This window comes from Carcharhinus amblyrhynchos, chromosome 16, assembly GCF_965287045.1.
Source record: "Carcharhinus amblyrhynchos chromosome 16, sCarAmb.v2.hapA, whole genome shotgun sequence".
Lineage (NCBI taxonomy): Eukaryota > Metazoa > Chordata > Chondrichthyes > Carcharhiniformes > Carcharhinidae > Carcharhinus > Carcharhinus amblyrhynchos.
This window is the reverse complement of record NC_137339.1, coordinates 48,621,192-48,647,075: the sequence shown is the minus strand read 5'-3', so window position 1 is coordinate 48,647,075 and position 25,884 is coordinate 48,621,192. Positions and strand designations below refer to the sequence as shown.

At 42.4% G+C, this 25,884-nt stretch overlaps 1 protein-coding gene across 1 annotated transcript in view; it reads right to left on the bottom strand.

Moving 5' to 3' along the window:
* Window positions 1–25,884, bottom strand: part of cdh22 (cadherin 22) — an 871,134-nt gene that overhangs the window by 628,101 nt on the left and 217,149 nt on the right. The window contains exon 3 of the mRNA XM_080205062.1: window positions 16,822–17,116. Coding sequence (XP_080061188.1) covers window positions 16,822–17,116 — 295 coding nt within the window. The remainder of the gene's footprint in view (window positions 1–16,821; window positions 17,117–25,884) is intronic.

Here is a 25,884-nt window from a genome sequence, read left to right as displayed (position 1 = left end):
ATCAATTCTTTCAACCTAATTAAGTCAAACCCACAATTATCTACCTAATCCTGTAACCTATGCTGTAGATTTCTAACCAGTTGTTCTCTATGATATGAGAGTCCCATGATTTCATAGTTAACCATTGCTACTGTTTTCTAATATACACTGGATATCGACCTGCTTATCTTCTGAAGGATGGAGGTGGTCTGCTGTCTTTTTCTCAGCTGGTGCGTTTCCACCCATTGAAGTAAATGAGAAGAAGCAGCAACAGAATTTTTTGTGGTGTTTATTGTCCAACTAAACCTCTAAGGCTGGCACTGGCCTTTTGGATTGGGATTGGATTAGAATCTGGAAACAGTTACATACTTGCTAGTGTGTAGGGCCTGTTAGGTTATAGAAGTCTTACCTCCACCAAAAATGCCAATGTGCTTTCTTTTAAATGGACCTGTGTTGTATTCGGGACAAATGAGGCTAAGCTAGGGCAAGTTTTCACAATGCCACCTTGTTTTTAATGACACCTTGACTGTTTTGGGTGACTTCTAGAGGATATTACAGTAACATAAAAGTGGGATGTAATTTCTCCTATCCCAAATTCTGGCCCCAACGTACTGAATAGCAATACTAGAACATCTTCCTAGGCCAAAGGCTTTTTGTCCTTTGTATCAGATTCACATTTGACTTTTCTGTGATATGATAAAATCTCACTAAAGAATTGGGCCATATTATAATGGAGTTGATATAGAATTGTGAAATACTGGGGCAGGATTGAGCATTGCGAGCTGTTGTGATCAGAGGGATGGATGGTTAAATGAGGTGTCAGCAACATGACTCCTGCTCTTTGTGGTTCTACTTGCAGGTAACCAATAATGAACAAATTTTCCCTTCAGACTGTGGAATTACAGGGGCTGATGTCACTCGATGCAGCCTGCAGTGATGTTAGCTGCCTCAGGGCAAACCAATTTTACTGCGCAACAGAAACTGACTACTTATTTGGGGACCTAATGATTGCTTCAGGCATGGATAAAGAATGCCCTAACTTTCCTTTCTTGATGTGGCAGGCAGCACTTTTCCAACTAGAAATGTTTACATGCTTTCTGTCTGTCACTTTAGGGAGTTATTTGTCTAGTTAGTCCTTAAGGAACAAGCACTGTGTGGCTGAATGTAGTCTGCTATTGGGAAGATGCCTAAAGACCCTGAAAGTAGCAGGGCAGGTACAAAAGATGGTTAAGAAAGTATATGGGATTAGCTGAGGCATAGAATATAAGAGCAGGGAAGTTATAATAGAGCTGTATAAAATGCTTGTTCAGCCATAGCTAGAGTCTGTGTATGGTTCTGGTCATTGTAGGAAGGATGTGATTGCACCAGAGTGATTGCTCAGAAGATTCACCAGGATGCCATCTCAGTTGGAGCCTTCCAGCTATGAAGAGAGGCTGGATAGGCTGGTATTGTTTTCCTTCACGCAGAGAAGGCTGAGGAGGGACCTGATCGAGGTGTACAAAATTATGAGAGTCATAGATAAGGTAGATAGGAAGAAACTATCCCCCTTGGTAGAAGGGTCAATAACCAGGGAGGCATAGATTTAAGGTAAGGAGCAGAAGATTTGGAGGGGATTTGAGGAAAAATATTTTCACCTAGAGGGAATCTGCCTGAAAGGCAGGTAGAAGCAGGAACCTTCACAACAATTAAGCAGCATTTAGATGAGCACTTTAAATGTCATATCATACAAAGCTACAGACCAAATGCTGGAAAATGGGATTAGAATAGATCAGTGCTTGACGGATAGCGCAGATTTGATGGGCCATAGAAACCAGTGCAGAAGAAGACCATTTGGCCCATTGAGTATTCACCAACTCTGAAAGAGCGTCTTCCCCAGGCTCTTCCTTCCCACACCGCACCCCCCCCCTACACAGACATGGGGAGAACATGCAAATTCCATATAGACTGTTACCCAAGGTTGGAATCAAACCCAGGTCCTTGGTGCTGAGGCAGCAGTGCTAACCACTGTGTCACCGTGGTGAAGAGCCCCTCCCTGTGCTATAAACTCTATGACAAAGCACAGTGATCCAGCAGTGGTGCTCTAATATGTCATGAAGATGAATGCTGGAAGGTAAGGAAATGATTGATTCACAATCGGGGTGAACAGTATTGGCCGCTTCTCTGTGTGAAAGAGGATAAGCCATAGGGGATGTAGCTCCAAGGTATGATTGTCTAAGTCAGTATTTTACAGAGAAACAATAGGAGGAGCTATGAACCAGAGTAGTTATTTAGGCCATGAAATGGCACACAGCACTGAGGGAGGTGGGCGGGGAGGAAAAGGAGCACTTTTAGAACATGGAGTTTAGAGGCCTGATAAGCAGCATGTTGGTTCAGCACAGAGTTGGACTATTGGGACAACAATATTATTATTGTTAACACTGAGATAGTAGAATGGAGAAGTTTAGAGTTCCATTCCAATTCTTTTCCCTCATCAAGTGGTACACTAAGGCAGAACTCCACCTGTTCCATAGCTAGTAATTTATTTCATCGGGGTTTATAGCTTGAGGGGCAACACTCCACATCAAGCATAGCTGACTCGGAATCACTCTCACCCTTAATGCCTGCCACTGGCGTGTGAGGACGACTTTGAAGTTAGCAGTCAACCAGCTTTGCCACATTATTATCTTGGCTACTAAGTCCTTGGATGGGACTCAAACCTGGAGCTTTTGGTTCAGAGACAGGGTTGATACCCACTGCACCAGAAGACCCCACAGTAAAGAATTAATGCTGGTTCAATTGGCAATTCATCTGAGGTTAAGACTGAGGCACGTTGAGCCAATGGGCAAAGCGCATCTAGATCATGTTATATCTGTCTGGAATTGAAATAGTGGTCATAGAAAACATTATATTTCTTTGGTCTTTTTTCTCTGGTACGTTTCTGTTTTTAAAAGGCTTTCTTAACATTCTGCTCTGCCGATCCTGCTGAAGACTCATTATGCTCATAGCATATGTACTGCCCCAGTGGCCCCTCCCAAAATGCTGATGACACTTTCCCTTACTGAAGAGTCAAGATGACAGCTTCTGCTGCACTCAGCAAGTGGATGGGTCCATCCATAATGAAGTGCCAGCTTAAGTTGAAAGAGTGACAGCTACAGTTTGTGAACAACATCTATTTATGATTCAGCTCTGCGCTTGTCAGACGCCTTGGCTGTGGAGCTCAGCTGGGTGCTCAGTGTCTCTCCGACAGCTCCACAGAGACTGACACATGCTAACCCACTTTGACCAAATCTCCCGTGGTTTCTTTAAGCGTCTGGGATATGGGCTGCTGTCTGCCACAGATTGAAATCTGCCATTTTCCAGCTGAGCCTCTCACAAATGTGATATGACCGGCTTTGTGTCATTCGCCTGAGGGAGCCCCGACCCTACTGCCTCTGTCATTTTACAGTTAGATTTTATTTTAATGGTTAGATTGTGAATGAACTGTTTGAATGTTCCGGATGCAAGGACAAAATTATAAAGAAACAGCATTTTTTATCAGACTATTTAGATACTTTGAATCTCTGATGCAAATCAAAGAACTCCAACCATAGTCTCTTATGCACCCTCACTCCATCCATTACTGATGGTGCCATCAACCAACTTGATCCAATACTCTGGAATTCCAGGAGAGGCTGAGGGATTTGGGGTTGCTTTCGCTGGAAAGAAGGCGGCTAAGAGGGGATCTTATTGAAACATATAAGATGATTAGAGGTTTAGATAGGGTGGATAGTAATAGCCTTTTTCCTCTGATGGAGAAATCTAGCATGAGGGGGCATGGCTTTAAATTAAGGGGTGGTAGTTATAGGACGGATGTCAGGGGTAGGTTCTTTACCCAGAGGATGGTGAGGGATTGGAATGCCCTGCCTGCTGCAGTTGTAAATGCGCCTAGTTTGGGGGCGTTTAAGAGATCCGTGGATAGGTTTATGGACGAAAAGGGATTGGTTTAGGTTAGTGGGTCATTGTTTTGTAACTGGTCGGCGCAACATCGTGGGCCGAAGGGCCTGTTCTGCGCTGTAATGTTCTATGTTCTATGTTCTATGTATATCTCTTTTGTCTGTCAAAGAAACCCCCCTCCCCACCCAGCTCCCCCAGCTCTCTTCCCTTTAAAGCTAATTGACACAATTCTCCCACCTGGGACTAAGTTCCATGTCGGGAGGGGGGCTGGGAGGGGGAGTATTTCCTGTTGCAGAAGCCAGCAGGAAATCATACCATATCTTCCAGTCCCTACCTCATTAATGATGCATATACCTGGAGGTTTAGCATTATACTCTGTGGATGGGCTGACATGTTGGTATATGTCCTGCCATCATATCCGGGTGCCATATTTAAAAGGTGCTCAATATCACCAACCCGCTGTTGAAGAAGGAAAATGGATCTCCTGAAAAGAAGAGGAATCTCTAAAGAAAACTCTAAAGCTGGAAGGCAGACTTCCTCAGTGACACAGAATCTAGAAGATCCATCCGTGGATGCTCCCGCCACCAGTGTTCTGAGGTCCAGGATTGCTGGCGGACTCTATCCTGAGATCCAGAGGCAACCTCAGGCATTGTTCAGGTAAGTCCCAATATTTGCACGCCATGTTGTTCCAGATGGGTTTTACACCATCGTGTTTTCCCACTGGCAAACTGGTGTAGGGGGGTCTGGGGAGGGGGGAGGATTCCAGTCAGGCTTTCATCTGCATCTGACTAGTAGGGTGCAAATGAGTTTCACGCGTCTGATTAGAATGATTAACAGGGTCACGTGTCGACATGGTTTATGTGCAGAGCTGAGTCTGCAGTCGAGAGAAAAAGCTTTTGCAGAAAGTAGTTAGTTGCAGTTGAAGCCTGGTTGAAGTCAGAAGGATTTTACAGACTTCTGGAACTCTGGGCTGGAATTCTCCCCAAAAAAATCTAAATGTTGCTTTCACGGGAAAACTTGAGTAATTCACACTTTTTTTATGGGAGTTCACACTAGAATCTCCCACACTCTATTCAATGCAGAGGCCACCAGCATGAATATTATTGTATTTCAGTTGTGCGGGGCCTATTCCCATCCTGGAGACTGAAACCAGTCAGTCTCTGCACATGCGCAGTGGCCCCAAACCATCAGCCTCCCGTTTGCTGGCCAGCTCGATTGCTAGCCAGCCCGGGAAACAGCAGTGCTGCCCCACAACCTCCCACATGGCTCGATCGCGGGCCTCCCAACCATTCCCAGGCCAGCCTCGACGATCCCCCCCCATCCCGATCTCAAGCCCCCCCTTCTTCACATTCCCCCACGTACCACCAATGCAGTGTAGACCCCTCCCCACCCAACAGAATCACCCCCAACTGATCCTGCCTCTCCCTTCAACCCACCCGATTACTGGTCTCCCTCCTGCCCCCATCAATTTCAATGCAGAGTGGCAATGGGACCCCCCACCCACACCGATCGCTGCTAAGCAGTGCCTGCATTGACCCCTGCCCCAGGCCCTACCCATTGGCACTGCCCCATGTCCAGTGGGCAGTGGCAATGGGCCCCTGGGCATGGGCACTTCTCTCCTTGGAGAATGCCAGGGGGTCCAAGCCCAGGGGGCACCAGCCTCTCTACCACCCAACCTCCTTGGCAGCCCCCGATTGCACCCCCCCCACTTCACTCCAGCAGGGTCGTCCCGATAGTTCCCTGAAAGTGACTAGCTAGTGTAATTCCTGCTGGAGTGAAGCAATCTGGAGGGATGGGAGAGGGTAGTGGGCCCGGAGAATTCTGTGCCTGGCCTGCTGATCACATTTAAATTACATTCAAATAAAGATGTAAAGGACTTCCCTGTCTTCCTGCCAGTTTCCAGCATGGATCTGATGGCGCCAGAAATCTGCTGCTGGGAGATGTGATCAAGGAGGGAAAACAAGTGCGAACGCATACCTGGCTGCATGATTCTCCCACCCCACTGCACTAGAAAATTAGCATGGCAAAGTGGGAGAATTCCCCCTCGCTCTCTGAAACCCTGGGTTTGCTAGCTTTATTTATTTGAGTGGTTTGATTTATGTTTGCATGGCGCTTATTTGGAACTGGAACAATCATAAGCTAGAAAGTAAAGTTGCTTCCTTTTATTTTTAAATATTGTTCAATTGCTAAGAACATAAGAAATAGGAGCAGGAGTAGGCCATCTAGCCCTTCGAGACTGCCCCGCCATTCAATAAGATCATGGCTGATCTGTCGTGGCTCAGTTCCACATTCCTGCCCTCTCCCCATAACCCTTAATCCCCTCGCTTATCAAAAACCCATCAACCCGCATCTTAAAAATATTTAGCGAGGCAGCCTCCACCACCTCAGCGGGCAGAGAATTCGAGAGATTCACCACCCTTTGAGTGAAGAAGTCCCTCCTCAACTCTGTTCTAAACCGCCCCCCCCTTTATCTTGAGGCTGTGCCCCCTAGTCCTACTGTCCTTTCTGAGCGGGAAGAGTCTCTCCACCTCTATCCTATCCATCCCATTCATCATCTTATATGTCTCAATGAGATCTCCCCTCATTCTTCTAAATTCTAACGAGTACAAGCCTAGTTTATTCAGCCTCTCCTCATAGCTCAACCCCCTCAACTCCGGTATCAGCCTAGTAAACCTCCTCTGCACTCCCTCCAAGGCCAAAATATCCTTGCGTAAGTGCGGTGACCAAAACTGCACATAGTACTCCAGCTTGGTTAATGGTTAAGTTGCTTTATTTGTTAGAGTTATATTTAAACCATGCTACTAAATAAAGTTTGCTTCACTGTAAAAGATCCCTATTTTGTCAATGGAATTATTCCTGGAAAGAAATATCCTATTCACATATTTATGCCAAAGTAGAAAGATTGCTGGTGTCTATCTAGTTTGATTTCATCATATAACTTGGGGTTATGTTCTGGGACCCTAACACCAGGACACACTCACTGAGGTATTGCTTCAAAGTGGTGCAGGGCAGTAGAGTGGGGAAGGAAAGAGGAGGGTTGTTTTGATACCTAGTTTCCCTCAGGTTTAAGTGCCAGACTGAGCGGCTGCCCTCAAGTGGCCTTCTGTCTGCAGCACCAGGCCACAGAGCAGAGAGGAGAGAGGGAGGTTTCAGAGGCTTTAGAATGAGGGTGTAATTAGGAGGGAGGTGGGAAGACTTGAAGGAAAGATTCAGAGTCAGTGATGGAGATGAAGGAGATTGGATGAATTTGGGGCATTGGATTGTTTGGTGAGGGAGATCAAAAGGTTCTGATGGCATGGGTGCAGAAATTTGAGGAGTCAAGTTGGGTGTTTCAGAGGATGTTTAGACAGGTTAACTACATCTAACAGTAAGTGGAAAAGCATCTAGTTTCCAGGATCCAGTCGCCTCACCTCAATTCAACCAATGTGTTTAGACATGTCTGTGGAGCTTGGTATGGTATAGTTGCATTTAAAATGCTGATTAATTCCATGCTTTGTAGTGTTACGAGGATATTTTTTTTGAAGGTGTAGTTACTGATTTTTTGGTTGGATTTCTAATAATTGGGACCCCTCTACAGCCAATGACAAAATTGCCCAGACTGCTGCAATGCACACAATTTCACATTGCACCAATTGGGCTGGGGACAGACACATAAACCCTTGGGGAGTTTAAAATAACCCATCCCCTGTCAATTCACACCTGAGACTTTTCAAGTGGCTCTGAGGTGCAACATCATAATATAAGTAGCTGTTCAATAGCTCCAGCAGCCATGAACTAATACATTTTCTCCAGAATATAGAGCCAGAAAGGCACTTGAAAGAACTCTCACCAAGCAGAAAGAGAGAAGAAAAGATAATGCTGAAACGAAGATGGCTTGTTTTGAAGCTATACGTTCCTCTATCACACCCTCTCTCTCAGAAGTGCTGTGCCAGTTTACAAAGTAACCAACCTGTGAATCGACTGCAAACAGATCTTTTTCAGGAAAGAGAATGTGTAAACCTGGTCCATACAACTACACACAGGAAGACAATTGAATAAAATAGACACAATGTAGAATTACCATACTGAGACTAGCAAAGTAACAAAATAATCAAAGACTCTCTTTTATTTTTCAAAAACGTGTAAAAAGTCCTATCAGCTTCTTCCCTTTACCATCTGGATCGGTGCGTGTGTTGACCCGAATGAACGTACGTGAACAATGATTGAGATTTACCATGGGCAGAATCTTCAGGGTGGCAGGGGTATGGGACATAACTGCTGACTCTGGAAAGCCCGATGCCATTTCATGCTCCAATGATCCTTGATTGGCAGAAACCAGAAATTCCGCCCATCACTGAGGTCAACTCCCACCCTGGAGTGCTGCCAGCCAATCAGACTGGATAGGGAATCCCGAGGAGATCACAAGTGGGAGATCAGGGTCTCAGGGAACAAATCCAGGTAGGAAGGAGGTCTGAGATCACCTGATCTTAAGATAAGATGCTCCCTGTCAGAAAGGGGCTTTTGATGAGGCAGCCATCCTGATCTGCTTTCTACCCAATGTCAAACTTTGTTCAATTTCAGATTTTCTCTTGATCCATCATTCTCCTGCCAGCCTAAATCTAAGACTGGGTGGAAAAATTACTATTAAGTGGCCATAAAATTTGCTCATTTTGGGAAAGGCCGAAACAAAATTAACAATCAACATCTGTGAACATTGGTCAACTGGTGATGTAGAGATCTGAAAAGCACCAAAGGTTGTGGGCACTGTCCATTATTGCAAAGCTATCTAATCTCCATCACAAACCCTCTCTTCCCTGAGCTCTCCTGATTGAAGGTGACCAGAAACCCTTGGAATAAAACTTTATCCTTTAAGCTCTTAAACTGCCACTTGTGACCATGCACCATCCAAATCTAGTATTCTGGCTTGCCCTTCCTCCCAGTCAGTAACAACCGCAGCCCTGTCAGTAATACAGTCCTATAAGAATAATACTGTGTCCCTATAAAATTTGTTAGATACTCCATGAATATTACTGCAAGTGCCAAGCAATAGTTAACATAACTATGTTGCACCGTGACACAAAGTAGATAAATTCAAGACACCTGACTCAGGGCTTCAGATGACACATTAAAGCACGTTAAAGCAGTCTGCCCTCTCAGATGAGTGTAAAAGATGGTACCTGTTGTAAAAGAGCAGGGGAGTTCCCTTTTGTGTCCTGACCAAAATATATCTGTCAACCAACATCAGTTCAATCAGATTAACTGATCAGTTTTACATTGTGGGACTTGCTGTGCACAAATTAGACATCATGTTTCCTACATTGATGAGATTTCTGAAGTAATTTGGTGGCAGTAAAATCCATTGGGATCCTGCAATCATTGGAGGAGCTATATGGATTCTGTATGTCTGCCTAATGGAATATTGAGTGGATTCTATAATGGATAGTCAGTTTGCAATGCTAGTTTTACACTTGGGCAGTAAATTGGGTGCTAAATGTTACAATGTTAAACAAACTTGCACATCTCTCTCGCCATTGTTTCAGGATGTGGGGCAGGTAGGGAGTGCAAGGACAGTATAATTCTTCATTTCAGAGTCCACTGCACTGACTGATTGGTAAGAAAATGCCAACAAAAAATGCAAATGTAACTCTGTCCAGGCTTCAGTTAGTCTCTTTTCCTTGTCTTCATCTCTGAGAATTCAGTTTCAGTTGCTAATATCTGTTTAAGCGAGTTTTGTTGGCTCACACTTTGATGCTGTTGAACTTTCTTTGTAGAAGATTATTCCCATTGACTTCCATTATATCTGTGATCCAATTTATTGCAGTCGGTTGCAGTTATCGTACAAGAAACTTTGACCGGAAAATAGGTTGCCAAGTGCCTGAAGCTGCCATCATGTGCAATCAAATTCTGCAAAGGCTAATACATGTTTCAGGTGCATTCCCTGAACAGCTCCACAGGTGCCTTTACCAATCTGATGGGCAGTGTGCCTCTGACACATGATTAGTGTGCATTAACATGATTAGTGTTTTATGCCAGCAAGTGTTAAAACAAATGCTGAAACAAACACATTGCAGGTAACTGAAATGACAGAAAATGCTATTTGATACTGAATTAATGCATAGGTTTGACTGTCAGTTCAAAATAATTTGTTGTGTGTTGGGAGGAGGAAAATGATCATCCACTTAGCGCCATCTGCTTCTATTTTCCAGCAGAATTTTTTCATGCGGAATCACAGAATTTTATTTGGCACAACAGAAATACTTCTTCATTTAACAAAGCTTTGAATGCATTCTGCTTTGTGAAAAAATTAGCATCTTTGTTTCTGGCAATGACGATACTCTTCCCCTCTGTTTCTCTTTGCTTCGTTCCACTCCCCCACAATGGGAACGTAGCTTCTCCAACCAGAAAAAGATTGGACTGCTAATTGCTGTGATGCACATGGCAAAAGCAGAGCCCAGGATAAAATAACGGGCATCTACCCAGAGCTGAGAGTCAGCTGTCTACACCCCAAATCCCATAATTCCATCCCTTAAACTCTCAGCCTCTCTACACCACTCTTTATTTAAAACCAATCTTTTTGACCAAGCATGTCATTGAATCATGAAATGATTCCAAGTCAGAATGAGGCCATTCAGCCCACTGTGCTCAAGTTGATTCTCTACAAAACTAACTCATCTATTCCCACTCACCTGCCTTTCTCTCTTTAGCCTTGCAACTATTTTTTTCCTTCAGATCCAATTCTCTTTTGAAGGCCTGGATTGAATCTGTCTGCACCACACTTCCAGGCAGTTCATTCCAGTTTATAACACTCACTGCATAAAAATAAAATCCTCATGTTGCCATTGGTTCTTTACGAATCATTTTAAGATGTCCTCTGCTTCTTGATTCATTTGTCAATGGGAATAACTTTTCCTTGTCTCCTCCATTGTGATCTTTACAAACTCTATCAAACTTCCTCCTAATCATCTCTTCTCCAAGGAATATAGCTCCCTCCACTTCATTGATTTGATTTGATTTATTATTGTCACTTGTATTTGTGTGCAATTAAAAGTATTGTTTCTTCCGCCATACAGACAAAGCATACTGTTCATAGAGTACATAGGGGAGAAGAAAAGGAGAGTGCAGAATATAGTATTACAGTCATAGCTAGGGTTTAGAGAAAAATCAACCTAATATAAAGTAGGTCCATTCAAAAGTTTGATGGCAACAGGGAAGAAGCAGTTCTTGAGTTGGTTTGTACATAATCTTAAACTTTTATATCATTTTCCCGCTAGAAGGTGGAACAGAGTATATCCAGGGGTGCTTGATTATGTGCTGGCTGCTTTTCCAAGCCAGCAGACAGTGTAGATGATGTCAGTGGATGGGAGGCTGGTTTACCTGATGGACTGGGCTATTTTCACAACCCTTTGTGACTTCTTGCGGTTTTAAAATTGGTGAGAGTCATAGCAGACATGCCAAATTTCCTGAGCCTCCTGAGAAAATAGAGGTGATGGTGGGCTTTGTTAACTATAGCATCGGTGTGGAGGACCAGGACAGGTTGTTGGTGATCTGAACACTTGGGAACTTGAAGCTCTTGACCATCTCCACTTTATCCCCATTGATGTGGACAGGGGAATATCCTCCACTATGTTTTCTGAAGTTGATGACCATCTCCTGCGTTTTGCTGGCATTGAGGAGAGATTATTGTCATTGCACCCTTCCACCAGATTCTCTATCTCTTTCCTGCACTCTGACTCATCATTGTTTGAGATCCGACCCACTGTCATCAGTAAACCTAAAGATGGAGTTGAAGCGGAATTTGGCAACACAGTTCCTCATTCCTAGAACCATTCTCTTGAATCTTTTCTGCATTCTGTCCAATGCCTTCACATCCTTCCTAAAGTGTGGTGTCTACCTTTCCTAATGTCTCCTTCTTTGGCTTAGTGTCACTGTTCTTTCACATGACATTTTCATGAAGCACCTCCAGGTGTTTTTCTACGCTGAAGGTGTTTTATAAATGTAAGTTGTTGTTTCTTGGTACTCATGGTGCCCTGTGTTCAGTATGTACCTTTAAATGAAGCCTGTGGTATCAAACTGAATGCCATTTTACTTTTCTCTCAAATGCAACTTTATATTCCACTCAGCAACTTTAGTCTGCTTGAAGAGGATGGACTAAAACATACACGGTTCAATTGTGAAAAATTGTGAGCAATGTTTATCATATCATTCTGGTATGGAAGGAGACTGATAGGGCCCAGATCCCAGAGGAATTGTGTGACCCCTCACTGACTCAGTTGTTGGTCTGATTCTGAAATGCCTTGTAGTTCTTCGTCCATGTGGGTGTTATAGCTGGATCATAAATAATAGTTCTCAGTTGCACTGGCGGACCTTTAACTTGTTCTGTGTGGCCTGTAGAACATTATCTCTCTCTGTCATATAATGTAAAGGATATATACCTAAAGTGATAACATCTGCAAAATTTGTATTGAATAAAAAAAAGAAAATTTGTCTTTTTCCAAATCCAAATATAAAATTAATTTTTAACCAAAAGACCATTCTCTTAAATTAATTTTGATTTTTTAGCTCTGATAAGTACAGACTATAGAGAGGATGTGGAGCTTGGTTCTTGTGTTGGTTTTCTGTGTGCCAGATGTGTTTGTTTTATGGATGACTTCATTACAGCTGTTCTAATCTGGGTTATGTTCTTTTAATTATTCCACTGAGGAAAATGGCCCAGTGAAATTCTTTCAATCAGCTTGGGCTTGACAACAAGAGTTCACCTCAATATAGAAAGTAATACACTCAGGGACAGGAAACATCTGATTAACTTTGTGAATATCAATTATACCCACAGGGTTTGACCTAACTCTGTTGCTACATCTTTTTACAAAGCTGAGGTGAAAAGCACAACAGTTGAAGTCATCAACAATGATATTAGTCCTCCAGCCTAATAGATGTAAACAACATTTTCAGATCAGTGATTATTGCTGACTATAATCTAGGGTAGCAAATTCACCTCTAATTAACTACCTGGAACATACTGATCCCCGAGAACTGCAGAACTGGGTACACATGGATTGTCAAACGCATTCAACAAAGTATCACAGAGGAGGTTTAAGAAGGTGGAAATCCATGGAATTAAAGGGAAGGTTATGGTATAGATTTGAAATGAGTTCAGTGTCAGAACATAATTAATGGTGGCAGAAGCATATTTTTCAGACTCGAAGATGGTGTTCCCTAAGAATCAGTTTTGCATTTGTTACTCTTTCCAATTTTTATAAACAACCCTACATTAGGTGTAATTGGGTATAGACAGCACCATTATAAATTATATAAAACTTGGAAAAGTAGTAGATTAATATGTTTGATTGTGTGTCTGGTATCTCTTTTCTGTTTGTGATTGGTTAAGTCTGGGTGTGGTTACATAGAAAGTGAGATTGAACTGAGGCAAGCTGCGATAAGCATGGGAGCAAATATTTGACTGCATTGAATAAAATTTCTGTTCACATACATAACCTAGAGTGTATCATCTTTGCATATCTCCAGGACATAAAACACTATAACTAGCAATGAGGATGATGGAGAATAATTTAAATAAAGTGGCGCCTCCACATTTCCTTTCTTCGTCAGGAGATCCACCCAACTTGTGGGATTGATGGATTTTGGTATTCAAGATGTATTTTCTCACTATGGGGATGGACGTCTGTACGTAGCAGTGATCTGTCAGAAGGAAATACTCAAACATTGTCTTTGAGCAGAAGGCCAGCAAGTACTTGAGCGCCTAACAGAAGACATGACTAGGTTTGATACAGCAGTAAACACTTTTGAAAAATACTTCAAGCAGAAGGCCAGCAAGTTTCTGAGCATTTAACAGAAGGCATTGCTGGGTTTGATACAGTAAGCACTCTTGAAAAATATTGTGGGCCAAGGAAAAGTGTGATGATCAAATGATATACGTTCTGCCAGAAATGCCAGGGAAATGGTGGTACCATTTAAAATTATGTAGTAGCATTGTGGCACTTGGAACTCAAACTAACAAACTAATTTGTGACCAATTAATTGTGGAGACGTAAATTCCACAAATAAGGGAATACCTCTTCATGGAGGGTGATGATCTAACCTTGGGAAAAAGCCACAATCTTAGCAGATCAAATTGAATTTGCCATGTTGAATTCAAAGTAGAACAGAAATTTTTTTGCAACTTTTTCTCACCCCTGCGACAGCTCTCTTCAAGCTGTGAACAACTGGATCATTTTAGTTTTCAATCACATTTCCAGTGCGCTAAAAATTTTTATTTACATTCTGTGTAGGTATAGGCAGAAGCAGTATGGAGGTAAACCTTTGATAAGCTTAGCTTCAAACTTGAAGACCCAACCAGTGTTCACTTTAACATGATTGATGATGCAGCCTATGCAAGCCAGTATTGTCCCTTATTGCAAAAAATTTCTGTTCTTCTTTGAATCCAACATGGTGGATCAATTTGGTCTGTTAAGATTGTGGCTTTTTTTCCAAGCTTAGATCATCATCCTCCATGAAAAGACAGAGGAGCTCTCTGCTATCCTGTGTGTGAATAAGTGGGTGCTGAATTTTCTTCCGAATGCCCTTACTCAAATTTTATGATCGAGTTCTCTTGTTCTGAAATAAATAATTTCTCTCTAACTAACCTATCTGATCCTCTTTATACACCTCCATTAGCTTACTACTCAAAGCAGTGCACAAGCCATGTTTATGCAAAAATAAAATACCACAAATGCTGGCGATTTTAAACAACCTGTCTTCATTATTTAATCTTTGAAGCCCTGGTGTCATTTTGGTGAATCTACATTTCATTCCCTCTAAATCAAACACTTCTTTTCTGAGGAAGAATGACAAAAATGAATGAGTGGAAGAACATAGAACACCACAGCACAAACAGGCCCTTCGGCCGACAAGTTGCGCCGATCACATCCATACCTACCAAGCCATAGAACTATCTGTAACTCCCAATCTCATTAAATCCCATATACTCATCCAGAAGTCTTTTAAAAGGCCCCAGTGAGTTTGCCTCTAACACCACTGACGGCAGCTGATTCCACTCACTCACCACCCTCTGAGTGAAAAACTTACCCCTAACATCTCCTCTGTACTTGCTTCCCAGCACCTTAAACCTGTGTCCTCTCACAGCGACCATTTCAGCCCTGGGAAATAGCCTCTGAGAATCCACCTTATCTATTGCTCTCAACACTTTATAAACCTCTATCAGGTCACCTCTCAACCTTCGTCTCTCCAGGGAGAGGAGACCTAGCTCCCTCAACCTATCTTCATAAGGCATGCCTCCCAATCCAGGCAACATCCTTGTAAATCTCCTCTGCACCCTCTCAATAGCCTCCACATCCTTCCTGTAGTGAGGCGACCAGAACTGTACACAGTACTCCAAGTGGGGTCTGACAAGGGTCTTATAAAGCCACCAGTGTTGTGGTATAAACAGTGGAAATAGGGTGCATGCCAATGATTCTTGCTGCCCATGAGCTGTGAGTTGATTAGTATGAAAGTTCCCAAACCTACCTGCCACCTTTGAAGCATGAAGGTTTCAAGCCCCATTTAATATGGCTGAGAGGCAAATACATTAAAATCAGCTGAAGTGTCAGCACCTTTTTGTGTTGTTTTATTTGATTCCACCACCAGAATCGGCTATTACATTTGGCTTACTTGGATTTTCCTTATGATTTTTAACAATGTGCCTCCATCGTTAAAATTAAATAGATTGAATAAATTGCGTACATTCAATTTTTGTTTCATGATTGGCTATCAATTAGATGAGAATGAGAAAGTTGTTAACTCCCAGTTATCATTGCTCTAATGCGTGCTAATTCTTGCCACTTCTCACCCACAACCACTGATGGTAATTTAGAGATTTCTCATTCAAATTGATTGGGTAGAATCATTATTATGTAACAGAATTGTTTTGTTGCCAACTTTAAGTTATGCAGGATAAATTCAACAGTAATAATGTGGTTAAAAATAAGTTAAAACCGGTGGAAAAGGCGTTATCATGTGATGGCCTCTGGGCCTGTTTATTCAATTTCTGTGCCATCAACACAGACTGTGCAAGAAGTCTAATTAGTAAAATTTCTTTGTTCATCTGTGTTTTCAAAAAACATATATTTCAAGGCAACTAAAGCTTTAAGGAAAGAAGCAATTATGTAAATCCTGTTGGGACAATCACATCTTGTATATTCATATTACCGCACAGGAGAAGGCTGGCCTCTTTGTTTTTATTGCCCACTTATGGACTTTAGTTGGCTCATTGCAGATGGGCTACTCAACGTCACCTTCCACCTCTGATTAGATGACGGGTAGGCCAAGCGCTCGACTTAACATTGGCAGGGAACCAAAGAACCCAGTCTGATGTTTCCAATATAGGCACCCAAATCAGGACTTAAGAACAGACTGGCAAATGCCCTAAAACTACTTGTTTTCTATAATACAGTAAACTTCATAAGTTGTTGAAGTTCAAGCCAACGGTAGAAAGGATATGTATGTAATTCAGCCATAGTATCAGTCAAACTGAAAGTAAGTCATTTTCTACTGCATGTCGCAATATAAATGCAAACTTTATTGAAAACCAAGTATTCTTTCAGCTTATTCAGTTCTGAAAATATTGTGTTCCAATAAAGCTTTTCATTGAGGTGGTTGACCGAAGCCTTTTCCAAAGGTTTGGTAAATAGTTTTCCTTTTAACTAAAACAAACATCTGGACTTCTGAAGTGACAGCCCTGCAAGTGAATGCCCATTGTTGTGCAAATGCCACACTGTGCAAAGACACAGTCATGACCAAAATAGGATCAAAAGGTTCCAAACTGCATAGCAAAAATGAAAGGTTGTCTGCTCCTGCAGTTGGGGTCTTTGTGAATGTCAGTGGCAATCGTGGTTCAATTTCAAGACTGAACAATCAATGCAAGGGATGACACATGCAAAACAACCTGGACCTCCTTACCTACAGGTGACAATTCAGGCACGCTGCCAACATATGGTCCATCGAGAAACTTGGGCTCACTGTCATTAATATCCTGGACTTTGATAATAAATTCCGATTCGGGTTCCAAGGGTCTGTCAGTCAGTCGGTCCCGTGCCTGAGCTCGAAGTGTGTAGAAGGTTTTCTCTTCACGATCCAACCGCTCTGTGGCATGGATATCCCCAGTAATCTGGTCAATAATGAAAACTGTGCCGGCACCCTCCCCTGATATGGTGTACTTTATGGAGCCATCTCCCTTGTCAGAGTCTGAGTGAATCTGGAAAAGAGGAAGAAACAATTGATGATAATCTGGTTAGTCAGTCACTTGAAGGCTCTTTGTAGATACAGGGATCTACGTGCAGCAGAGGAAGAACTGAATTCAGGCAATACTGAGATGTCAGCTAGAAAAAGCTTTCATGCGTGAGATCAACATTTTTTTTGTCTTGGGCAAAGCTACCAAAGAATATGAAACAAAAGCAGGAAAATGGAACTGAAGCATTAATCATAGAGTCACCGCACAGAAAGAGGCCCTTCAGCCCATTGCGATCAGCTGTGATCTAATTGAATTGCTACCTCAACAAGTAGTTGAGATGACTAGTATGGATGCTTTTAAGGGGAAGCTGGCTAAACACATAAGGGACAAATAAATAGAAGAATGCACTAATGGGGTTAAAGGATGAGTGCGAGTTGGCCCGTATGGAATATAGATCAGTTGGCCAAATAGGCTGTTTCTGCATTGTAACCTTTATGTCAATCTATGTAACGGCCCCAAGGAGTTACTCTTGTTCTTAAGCCAGCATATGGGTATCAAAGGATGCATGCTATCACAAGGTAACACTGAAAGTTCTGTTGCCTGGAGACAGACAGTTATGTTCAGAGATGAGCCTGGCTTCATTGTAGATATGCATTTACAGGATGTTGCTGAGTTCTGTCTTTGTGTAGTTTGTGGTTGGAAATGAAGTGACCTTTCTCATCAGTGTGCCTTCTGAGTGCAGTGATCTTTTGAGTTGTATTTATGAATGGGGAATTCGGGGCTTTTGACTCAGCACAACCCAATATTAGATACCAAAACAGTTTCCTTTCCTGTGAGCTGGAAACTGGCCCAATGCTTTATTTCTAATTTTTAAATATATTCAGGCTAATGAAGATGAAGTGGCTTTGTTCACTGTAGTGCTCCTTTTGTGGTTAATTATAGCATAAGAAACCATGGTGAGAGCAAATTTCCTCTTTTCATTGCTTAAAGCAGAAATTTAAACTGTCATTTTCTTCTTCTATGGCTGTGTTGATCCAGTGTAGGATGTAGCCTTCCTCAAAATCCTTACAGGAGTAAATACATAGTAACACAAACTGCAAGGTGTGTTTCAGTAAAGAATGAACAGAAATATCTCCTACTCTTACATCTTATGGATTTACTGGAAGGATGACCAGATTGATTGGCAACCCAGTTGAACACACCATAAATGCTCCTTCCATCACCAATAAACTCCTGGAGTGGGACTTGAGCCAGAGACAGAGTCACAAGACTGCTGACTCAGAGTCTCGCAGCACAAAGACAATCCTTTGGCCCATCGTGTCTGTGCTGGCCATCAAGCAACTATCTATTTGAATCCCTCTTTCTAGCACTTGGTCAGTAGCTGTGAATGCTATGGTGATCCAAGTGCTGAACTTTTATGCAGGTGCTAACAATTTCCTTAAAACTTGTGCACAGCAGAAACTTCCCCAGTCTCTCTGTACTCCCAAGATATTTAAAAAGGGCTAAATGGGGGAATGCGACAAGTTCAGAGGGGCGAATTCTTCCATTTCACACAGTGATTGGATTGCATTAGACACAAAATATGGAAACATCCCTCTCACACCACAATTTCAGATGGCTAGATTGTACACCAAGAAGGCAGGCTTCTTGCTAAATGTGTCAACATTTAGCGCCCAAAAAGACATTGGCCACTAATTATTTATATTTCCATGGTGATCAGGAGAAGCATGGAGGGCTCTTCCAGACCCAGCAGGAAATATTTGGCCTCCCTTGTCCCTGGTTTCTCCCGTTCCCTCCCTCTTCCATCCATCCCATCCAGATTTACCTCATTCCTCGGGAATATTCGTACTGCCCAATTTTTGCCAGTGGCCAGAGAGTGATTACTGCAGGATTGAAACTGGGATCAGGACAGGATGCAGAAATGAGGCCATGGTGTTAAAATCACTCTGTACCTCACCATACAGGTTTCTGCACACACTGGTGATAGAATGAGTATACACCACAAATAACATCCAGGCCAATGAATCAGGCAAAATGATATGCTGAACATGGTGAGCAAACAGAGCCTGCACCAAACTCAGAGATCTGTGCAGTGCACTATTGGTCAGACTGGACCTGCTCGTGATCAGTAATCAGAGGTGAGGAACTGGATTGGGAAATAACTCACTAACTTTGGCGGAGGGGAGAAAACATAATTTTTAACTGTCACTGGGACAGCACAGTGGCACTGCTGCCTCACAGCGCCAGGGACCCGGGTTTGATTCCCAGCTTGGGTCACTGTCTGTGTGGAGTCTGCATGTTCTCCCTGTATCTGCGTGCGTTTCCTCTGGGTGCTCCGGTTTATAGAACGGTACAGCACAATACAGGCCCTTTGGCCCTCGATGTTGTGCTGAGCTTTGTCTGAAACCAAGATCAAACCATCCCACTCCTATCATTCTGGTATGCTCCAAATGCCTATCCAATAACCGCTTGAAAGTTCCTAAAGAGTCCGATTCCACTATCACAGCAGGCAGTGTATTCCGCACCCCGATCACTCTCTGAGTGAAGAACCTACCTCAGATATCCCTCCTATATCTCCCACCATGAACCTTATGGTTATGCCACCTCGTAACAGCTACACCCATCCAAGGAAATAGTCTCTGAATGTCTACTCCATCTATTCCCCTCATCATCTTATAAACTTCTATTAAGTCACCTCTCATCCTCCTCCACGCTAAAGAGAAAAGCCCTAGCTCCTCAACCTTTCCACATAAGACCTGCCCTCCAAACCGGGCAGTTTCCTGGTAAATCTCCTCTGCACTCTCTCTAATGCTTCCACATCCTTCTTATAATGAGGTGACCAGAACTGTACACAATATTCCAAATGTGGTCTCACCAAGGTCCTGTACAATTGCAGCATAACCCCATGACCCTTAAACTCAAACCCCTTGTTAATAAACGCTAACACATAATAGGCCTTCTTCATGGCTCTATCCACTTGAGTGGCAACCTTCAGAGATCTGTGGATATGAACCCCAAGATCTCTCTGTTCCTCCACATTCCTCAGAACCCTGCCATTGACCCTGTAATCCACATTCAAATTTGTCCTCCCAAAATGAATCGCCTTGCACTTTATCAGGGTTAAACTCCATCTGCCACTTTTTGGTCCAGCTCTGCATCCTATCAATGTCTCTTTGCAGCCTGCAACAGCCCTCCACTTCATCCACTACTCCACCAATCTTGGTGTCATCAGCAAATTTACTGACCCATCCTTCAGTCCCCTCCTCCAAATCCTTGATAAAAATCACAAATAGCAGAGGACCCAGCACTGATCCCTGTGGTACACCACTGGTAACTGGTCTCCAGTCTGAAAATTTTCCATCCACCACACCCTTTGTCTTCTATGAGATAGCCAGTTACTTATCCAATCGGCCAAATCTCCCTCTGTCCCATACCTCCTTTCTTTTTTCATGAGCGTACCATGGGGAACCTTATCAAATGCCTTACTAAAATCCATGTATGTGACAACAACTGCTCTATCTTCACAAAGAAGTCAATTAAATTTGTGAGGCAAGACTTACCCTTCACAAATCCATGCTAACTATCCTGGATTAAGCTGCATCTTTCCAAATGATCATAAATCCTATCCTTCAGGACCTTTTCCATTAATTTATCAACCATCGAACCAAGACTAACCGGCCTATAATTACCAGGATCATTCCTATTTCCTTTCTTGAATAGAGGAACAACACTCACCACCCTCCAGTCTTCTGGCACTATCCCCGTGGACAATGAGGACCCAAAGATCAAAGCCAAAGGCTCTGCAATCTCATCCCTTGCCTCACAAAGAATCCTATAATATATTCCATCTGGCCCAGGGGACTTATCGACCCTCAGGTTTTTCAAAATTGCTAATACATCTTCCCACAGAACCTCCTCCTCCTCCTCCAGCCTATCAGCCTGTATGACAATCTCATCCTCAAAAACATGGCCCCCGTCCTTAGTGAACACTGAAGAAAAATATTCATTTATTGCCTCTCCTGTCTCCTCTGACTCCATGCACAAGTTCCCACTATCCTTGACTGGCCCTAACCTCACGCTGGTCATTCTTTTCTTTCTCACATAAGAGTAGAAGTTTTTTCCCACTATCCAAAAGGCATGCTGGTTAGGTGCATTAGCCATGAGAAGATTCTCCCTCAGTGTGCCCGAACAGTGCTGGAGTGTGGCGACTAGGGAATTTTCACAGTAACTTCATTGATGTGTAAATGTAAGCTTACTTGTGACACTAATAAATAAAATTTAAACTTAAACTTTAAAACACTTGAGGAATTGGCTGGACAAATAATGCCCACTGCAATAAACTAACCTGGTTCCAAACCATTGTAGTGATTTCTACCACTGCTGACCAGATTTAAAAAGGAATCTTTAAATCATTTTATGTGTTTGATCATTAAATTATGAACGGTGCACAAAAACCTTCTTTCACAATGTATGTTACATTTGAGGTTTTCTTTCATTCAATACAAGTTATTACTTGACACTAACCTAACAAAAGAGTGTGAAATCCATCTGTAAAAGTCATTCCGCTTTTTACTGAGACTGCTTTAAAGTGCCAGAAGCATTCGTACTCTTGCAAAATGATCACAGTCTGTCCTAGCATCCCGGCTGGTGGTGGAAGTCTTTCCACTTGTGACCATACTGGAATGTGAAAATTCTCATGCAGCTGTCTCATTGTTTGTGTTGTGACAGCGCAGACAAAGGGGCTGCCTTTCCCGCTCTTGGTCCTGGCGGGTTTTTTTGTGTACTTGATTCTTCCAGGAGGTCGCGGGTTGGGAGTAAGGTCGAGAGTAAAGTCCTATTGATCAGTAATAATAAAATGCTGCAAATGTGAAAGAGAAACAGAAAATGCTGGAAAAACTCAGTAGGTCTGGCAGCATCTGTGGAGAAAGAAGCAAATTTAACATTTCATGTCTGTATGGCTGTTCTTCAGACTGTAGAAGAATCATTTAGACTCAAAATGTCAACTCTGCTTCTCTCTCCACAAATGCTGTGAGAGCTACAATGTTTTTCCTGTATTTTCTGGTCATATTCCTATCTCTGGCAGTCTGGCCATGGTTTAATGGGGCAGGTTGGTCTTTCTCCCCCCAATATTTTCACATTTTAGTATGTTCCAGTTGTGAGGATTGTATTTCAATATTTGTGTTTTTTCACCTAAAGAATTTCAACCAATCTGCTTGAAGAGCCATTTTGTTAAAAACTATGGTCAACCACCCTAATTCCTTCATCCTAAACAAGGCATCTGTTAATTCTTTCAATCAGCCCCTCATAGCTGAGCTGTTGTAATTGTTACAGAGAATTGAAATGTTATCTATTTCTTGTTGGTGTGAAAGAAGCCCAAATAGAAATGGTTAACTTAGCAATGGAAACAACAGCAAATTTGACTGACATAGCACCTTTAATGTGAACAAGTAACTTATTCAATTCAGAAGGCACAATAAAAAGGAATGGATTCTGATTTAAAAGAGGCTATATTTGCAGAGGGTCAAAAAAGGTGGACCTTCAGCCATGTCTTTAAAGAAAGAAAAGGAGGTATAAGTGTAGAGGGATTTAAGGGAGGAATTCCAGAGTTTGGGACCCAGACATCTGATGGAATGGCTACCAATGGTGAGAGGAAGTGAGACACAAGACACAAGGCATTGAGTAAGAAGATTGGAAAATGTGAGGATTGGGGAAATGGTTATAGCTTTGGCACAGGAGATGAGGTGGGGCAAGGCAACAAGTTCTTATCTGACAGGACGAGGATTTTAACTTGCAATGCTGTGGCAATGAGAGCCTATGTACAACAACAAGAATAGGGTCATGGTGGATAACTAAACATTACAAAAGGGCAGGTTCAAACAACTGTCAAACATTTCTGAATCACTTCTGTCTTTTTAATTTGTCATTCATAAATGAGATTTAAGTAAGAAATCATGCAATGAGAAGAGACATTCAACCGTTTTGAGGTCATCCACCTAGTGTATAGCCAAATTGTCAAATGCTCACAAGGGTCAAGAACTAGATGACAGAAATGTAAGGTGGCTGACAAAAGGAGCAATGGTGATTTGAGGAGAAATTTATTTATGCAAAAAATGGTTAGGATCTGGAAACAGTCTGACAGTGTAATAGATGCAGGTTTAATCATGGATTTCAAAAGGGAACTGGTAAATGTAAAGGAAAATAATTTACAGGGCTATGAGGAGAAGTCAGAGGAGTGAGACTAGCTGAGTTTCTCTTTCAAAGGGTCAGAACAAATGACTTCCTTCTGTACTGTAATATGTCCATGATTCTGTAACTCAATCTCAAAATTCTCAAAAGAGGTTTATTTTCAACCAAGTAAAGCTTCTGAAAATTTAAAACACTCCAGATAGTCATACCATGTGGTGAATAATTTACAACAAACTGTTATGTGAACTATTCAATCATTTTGGCCTAAATCTATCCGTAAATCCTTGCACTACACTTCTGTCTAACAATCATCTGACTTTTTAAATTAGCTCCGTGAATTTGCTCACAGACTGATGGAGATCCAATTCACACAAACATACATATGCACATCACTCCAAGGAACAACATTCCTATAAATATCCAGCCTCACTTGAGCTTTAACTTTTTAAGTAGAGTTCTTTAGTCATACAAATGCATTTGAAGGTTAAGAAAAAAATGTTGTATTGCATCTTTCATTCCTTTCATCAATGACTTGTATTGTATGAACATATAAAAAAGGGTGAGGGGAGAAAGCTTCCTATTGCACTAGTTGGTGCAACATTTTTCATTACCCCTATAAGAACATAAGAACATAAGAAGTGGGAGCAGGAGCAGGCCATCTAGCCCTTCGAGCCTGTCCCGCCATTCAATAAGATCATGGCTGATCTGTCGTGGATCAGTTCCACTTTCCCGCTTTCTCCCCATAACCCTTAATTCCCCTGTCTATCAAAAACCTATCTACCCGTGACTTAAATATATTTAGCGAGGTAGCCTCCACCACTTCAACAGGCAGAGAATTCCAGAGATTCACCACCCTTTGAGTGAAGAAGTTCCTCCTCAACTCCATTCTAAACTGCGCCCCCCCCTTACCTTGAGGCTGTGCCCTCTAGTCCTGCTGTCCTTTCTGAGTGGGAAGAATCTCTCTACCTCTACCCTATCCATCCCCTTCATTATCTTATACATCTCTATAAGATCCCCCCTCAGCCTTCTAAACTCCAACGAGTACAGACCCAGTCTATTTAGTCTCTCTTCATAGTCCAACCCCCTCATCTCCGGTATCAGCCTAGTGAACCTCCTCTGCACTCCCTCCAAGGCCAAAATATCCTTGCGCAAGTGCGGCGACCAAAACTGCACACAGTACTCCAGCTGCGGCCTCACCAGTGCCCTGTACAGTTGCAGCAAGACCTCTCTGCTTTTATATTCTATCCCCCTCGCTATAAAGGCCAGCATACCATTCGCCATCTTGATCACCTGCTGCACCTGCAAACTGGGTTTTTGCGACTCATGCATAAGGACCCCCAGGTAACCACTGGTAATTTTGATTTTTGAGAAGCATAAAAATAGTTTGACGAATTTTCTTTTAGAAAACTCATTGCTATTTCTTGTAGGACAATCAAATGAGCTTTGGAGAGCATAGGGTCATAGAATGGTTACAGCACAGAAGGTCACCATACAGCCTATTGTGCAGAGGAACATGAAAGGACTATTCAGCTCCTTGAGTTTGTTCTACCATTCAAATAGATTATGGACCATTGTTACATCACTCATTCACCATCTGGGTCCTATAAGGGAGTGACACAGTGGTTAGCACTGCTGCCTCATAGCACCAGGGATCTGGGTTCAATTCGAGCCTTGGGTGACTGCATGGAGTTTGCACATTCTCCCTGTATTTGTGTGCGTTTCCTCCGGGTGCTCCAATTTCCTCTCACAGCCCAAAGGTGTGCAGGTTAGGTGGATGGCCGTACTAAATTACCCGTTAGTGTCCGAAGATGTGTAGGTTAGATGTATTAGTCATGGTAAATGTGTGGGGTTACAGGGATAAGGCGGGGGAGAAGGCTTGGGTAGGACACTCAAAGTTGGGGCAGACTCGATGGGCTAATGGCCTCTTTTGCAGTGTAGGGATTCTATGATAAGTCTGAAAACCATTGTCCAACAAAAACCTAGCAAGCTGTGTTTTGAATGTTTTCAATAAGCTTAGCTTCTTTGTGAGAGATATCCACAATTTGATAATCCAGTTCATATACTCAATGCACCTGAATAAACCCCTTTCCCCAGAATTTGTCAAGTGATTTCTTAAAAGATTATGCTGTACTTATCCACTATTAACCAATTTCAGATGGATAACAACCATGTTGGAGAAAATAGCTGCTTTCTGGCATCTTACCTGATTGTCTATGGCAGATAATTAGCTGTTTCCATAACAGCCAACCACAGTGGGAGTTTTATAATGCCTTTTTAAGTTATAGTTGTTTCACTGGTATCCATTATTCTGTAGAAATTTAATGCCTGTTAGAAGTCCAACTACTGTGAATGATCTGGCCATGACTCACCTAATGCTTAAGTAAAAATATGCCTCCCATCAACTGCATAAATATAGAATAATGCATGGTATTAATGTAGACATAATAATGCAGACATGCCAGCTGGTACGTTCTGCTTCAGCAGAAACTCAGCATTAAGTCGGAGGAAAAGCAGACTTTGTACCCAGTCATTTGTCTTGCCATTGACCTCCAATGAATGTTGGCAGTGTTCCCACCAGCTGTGAAGATCACATTTCAGGAAAGGAA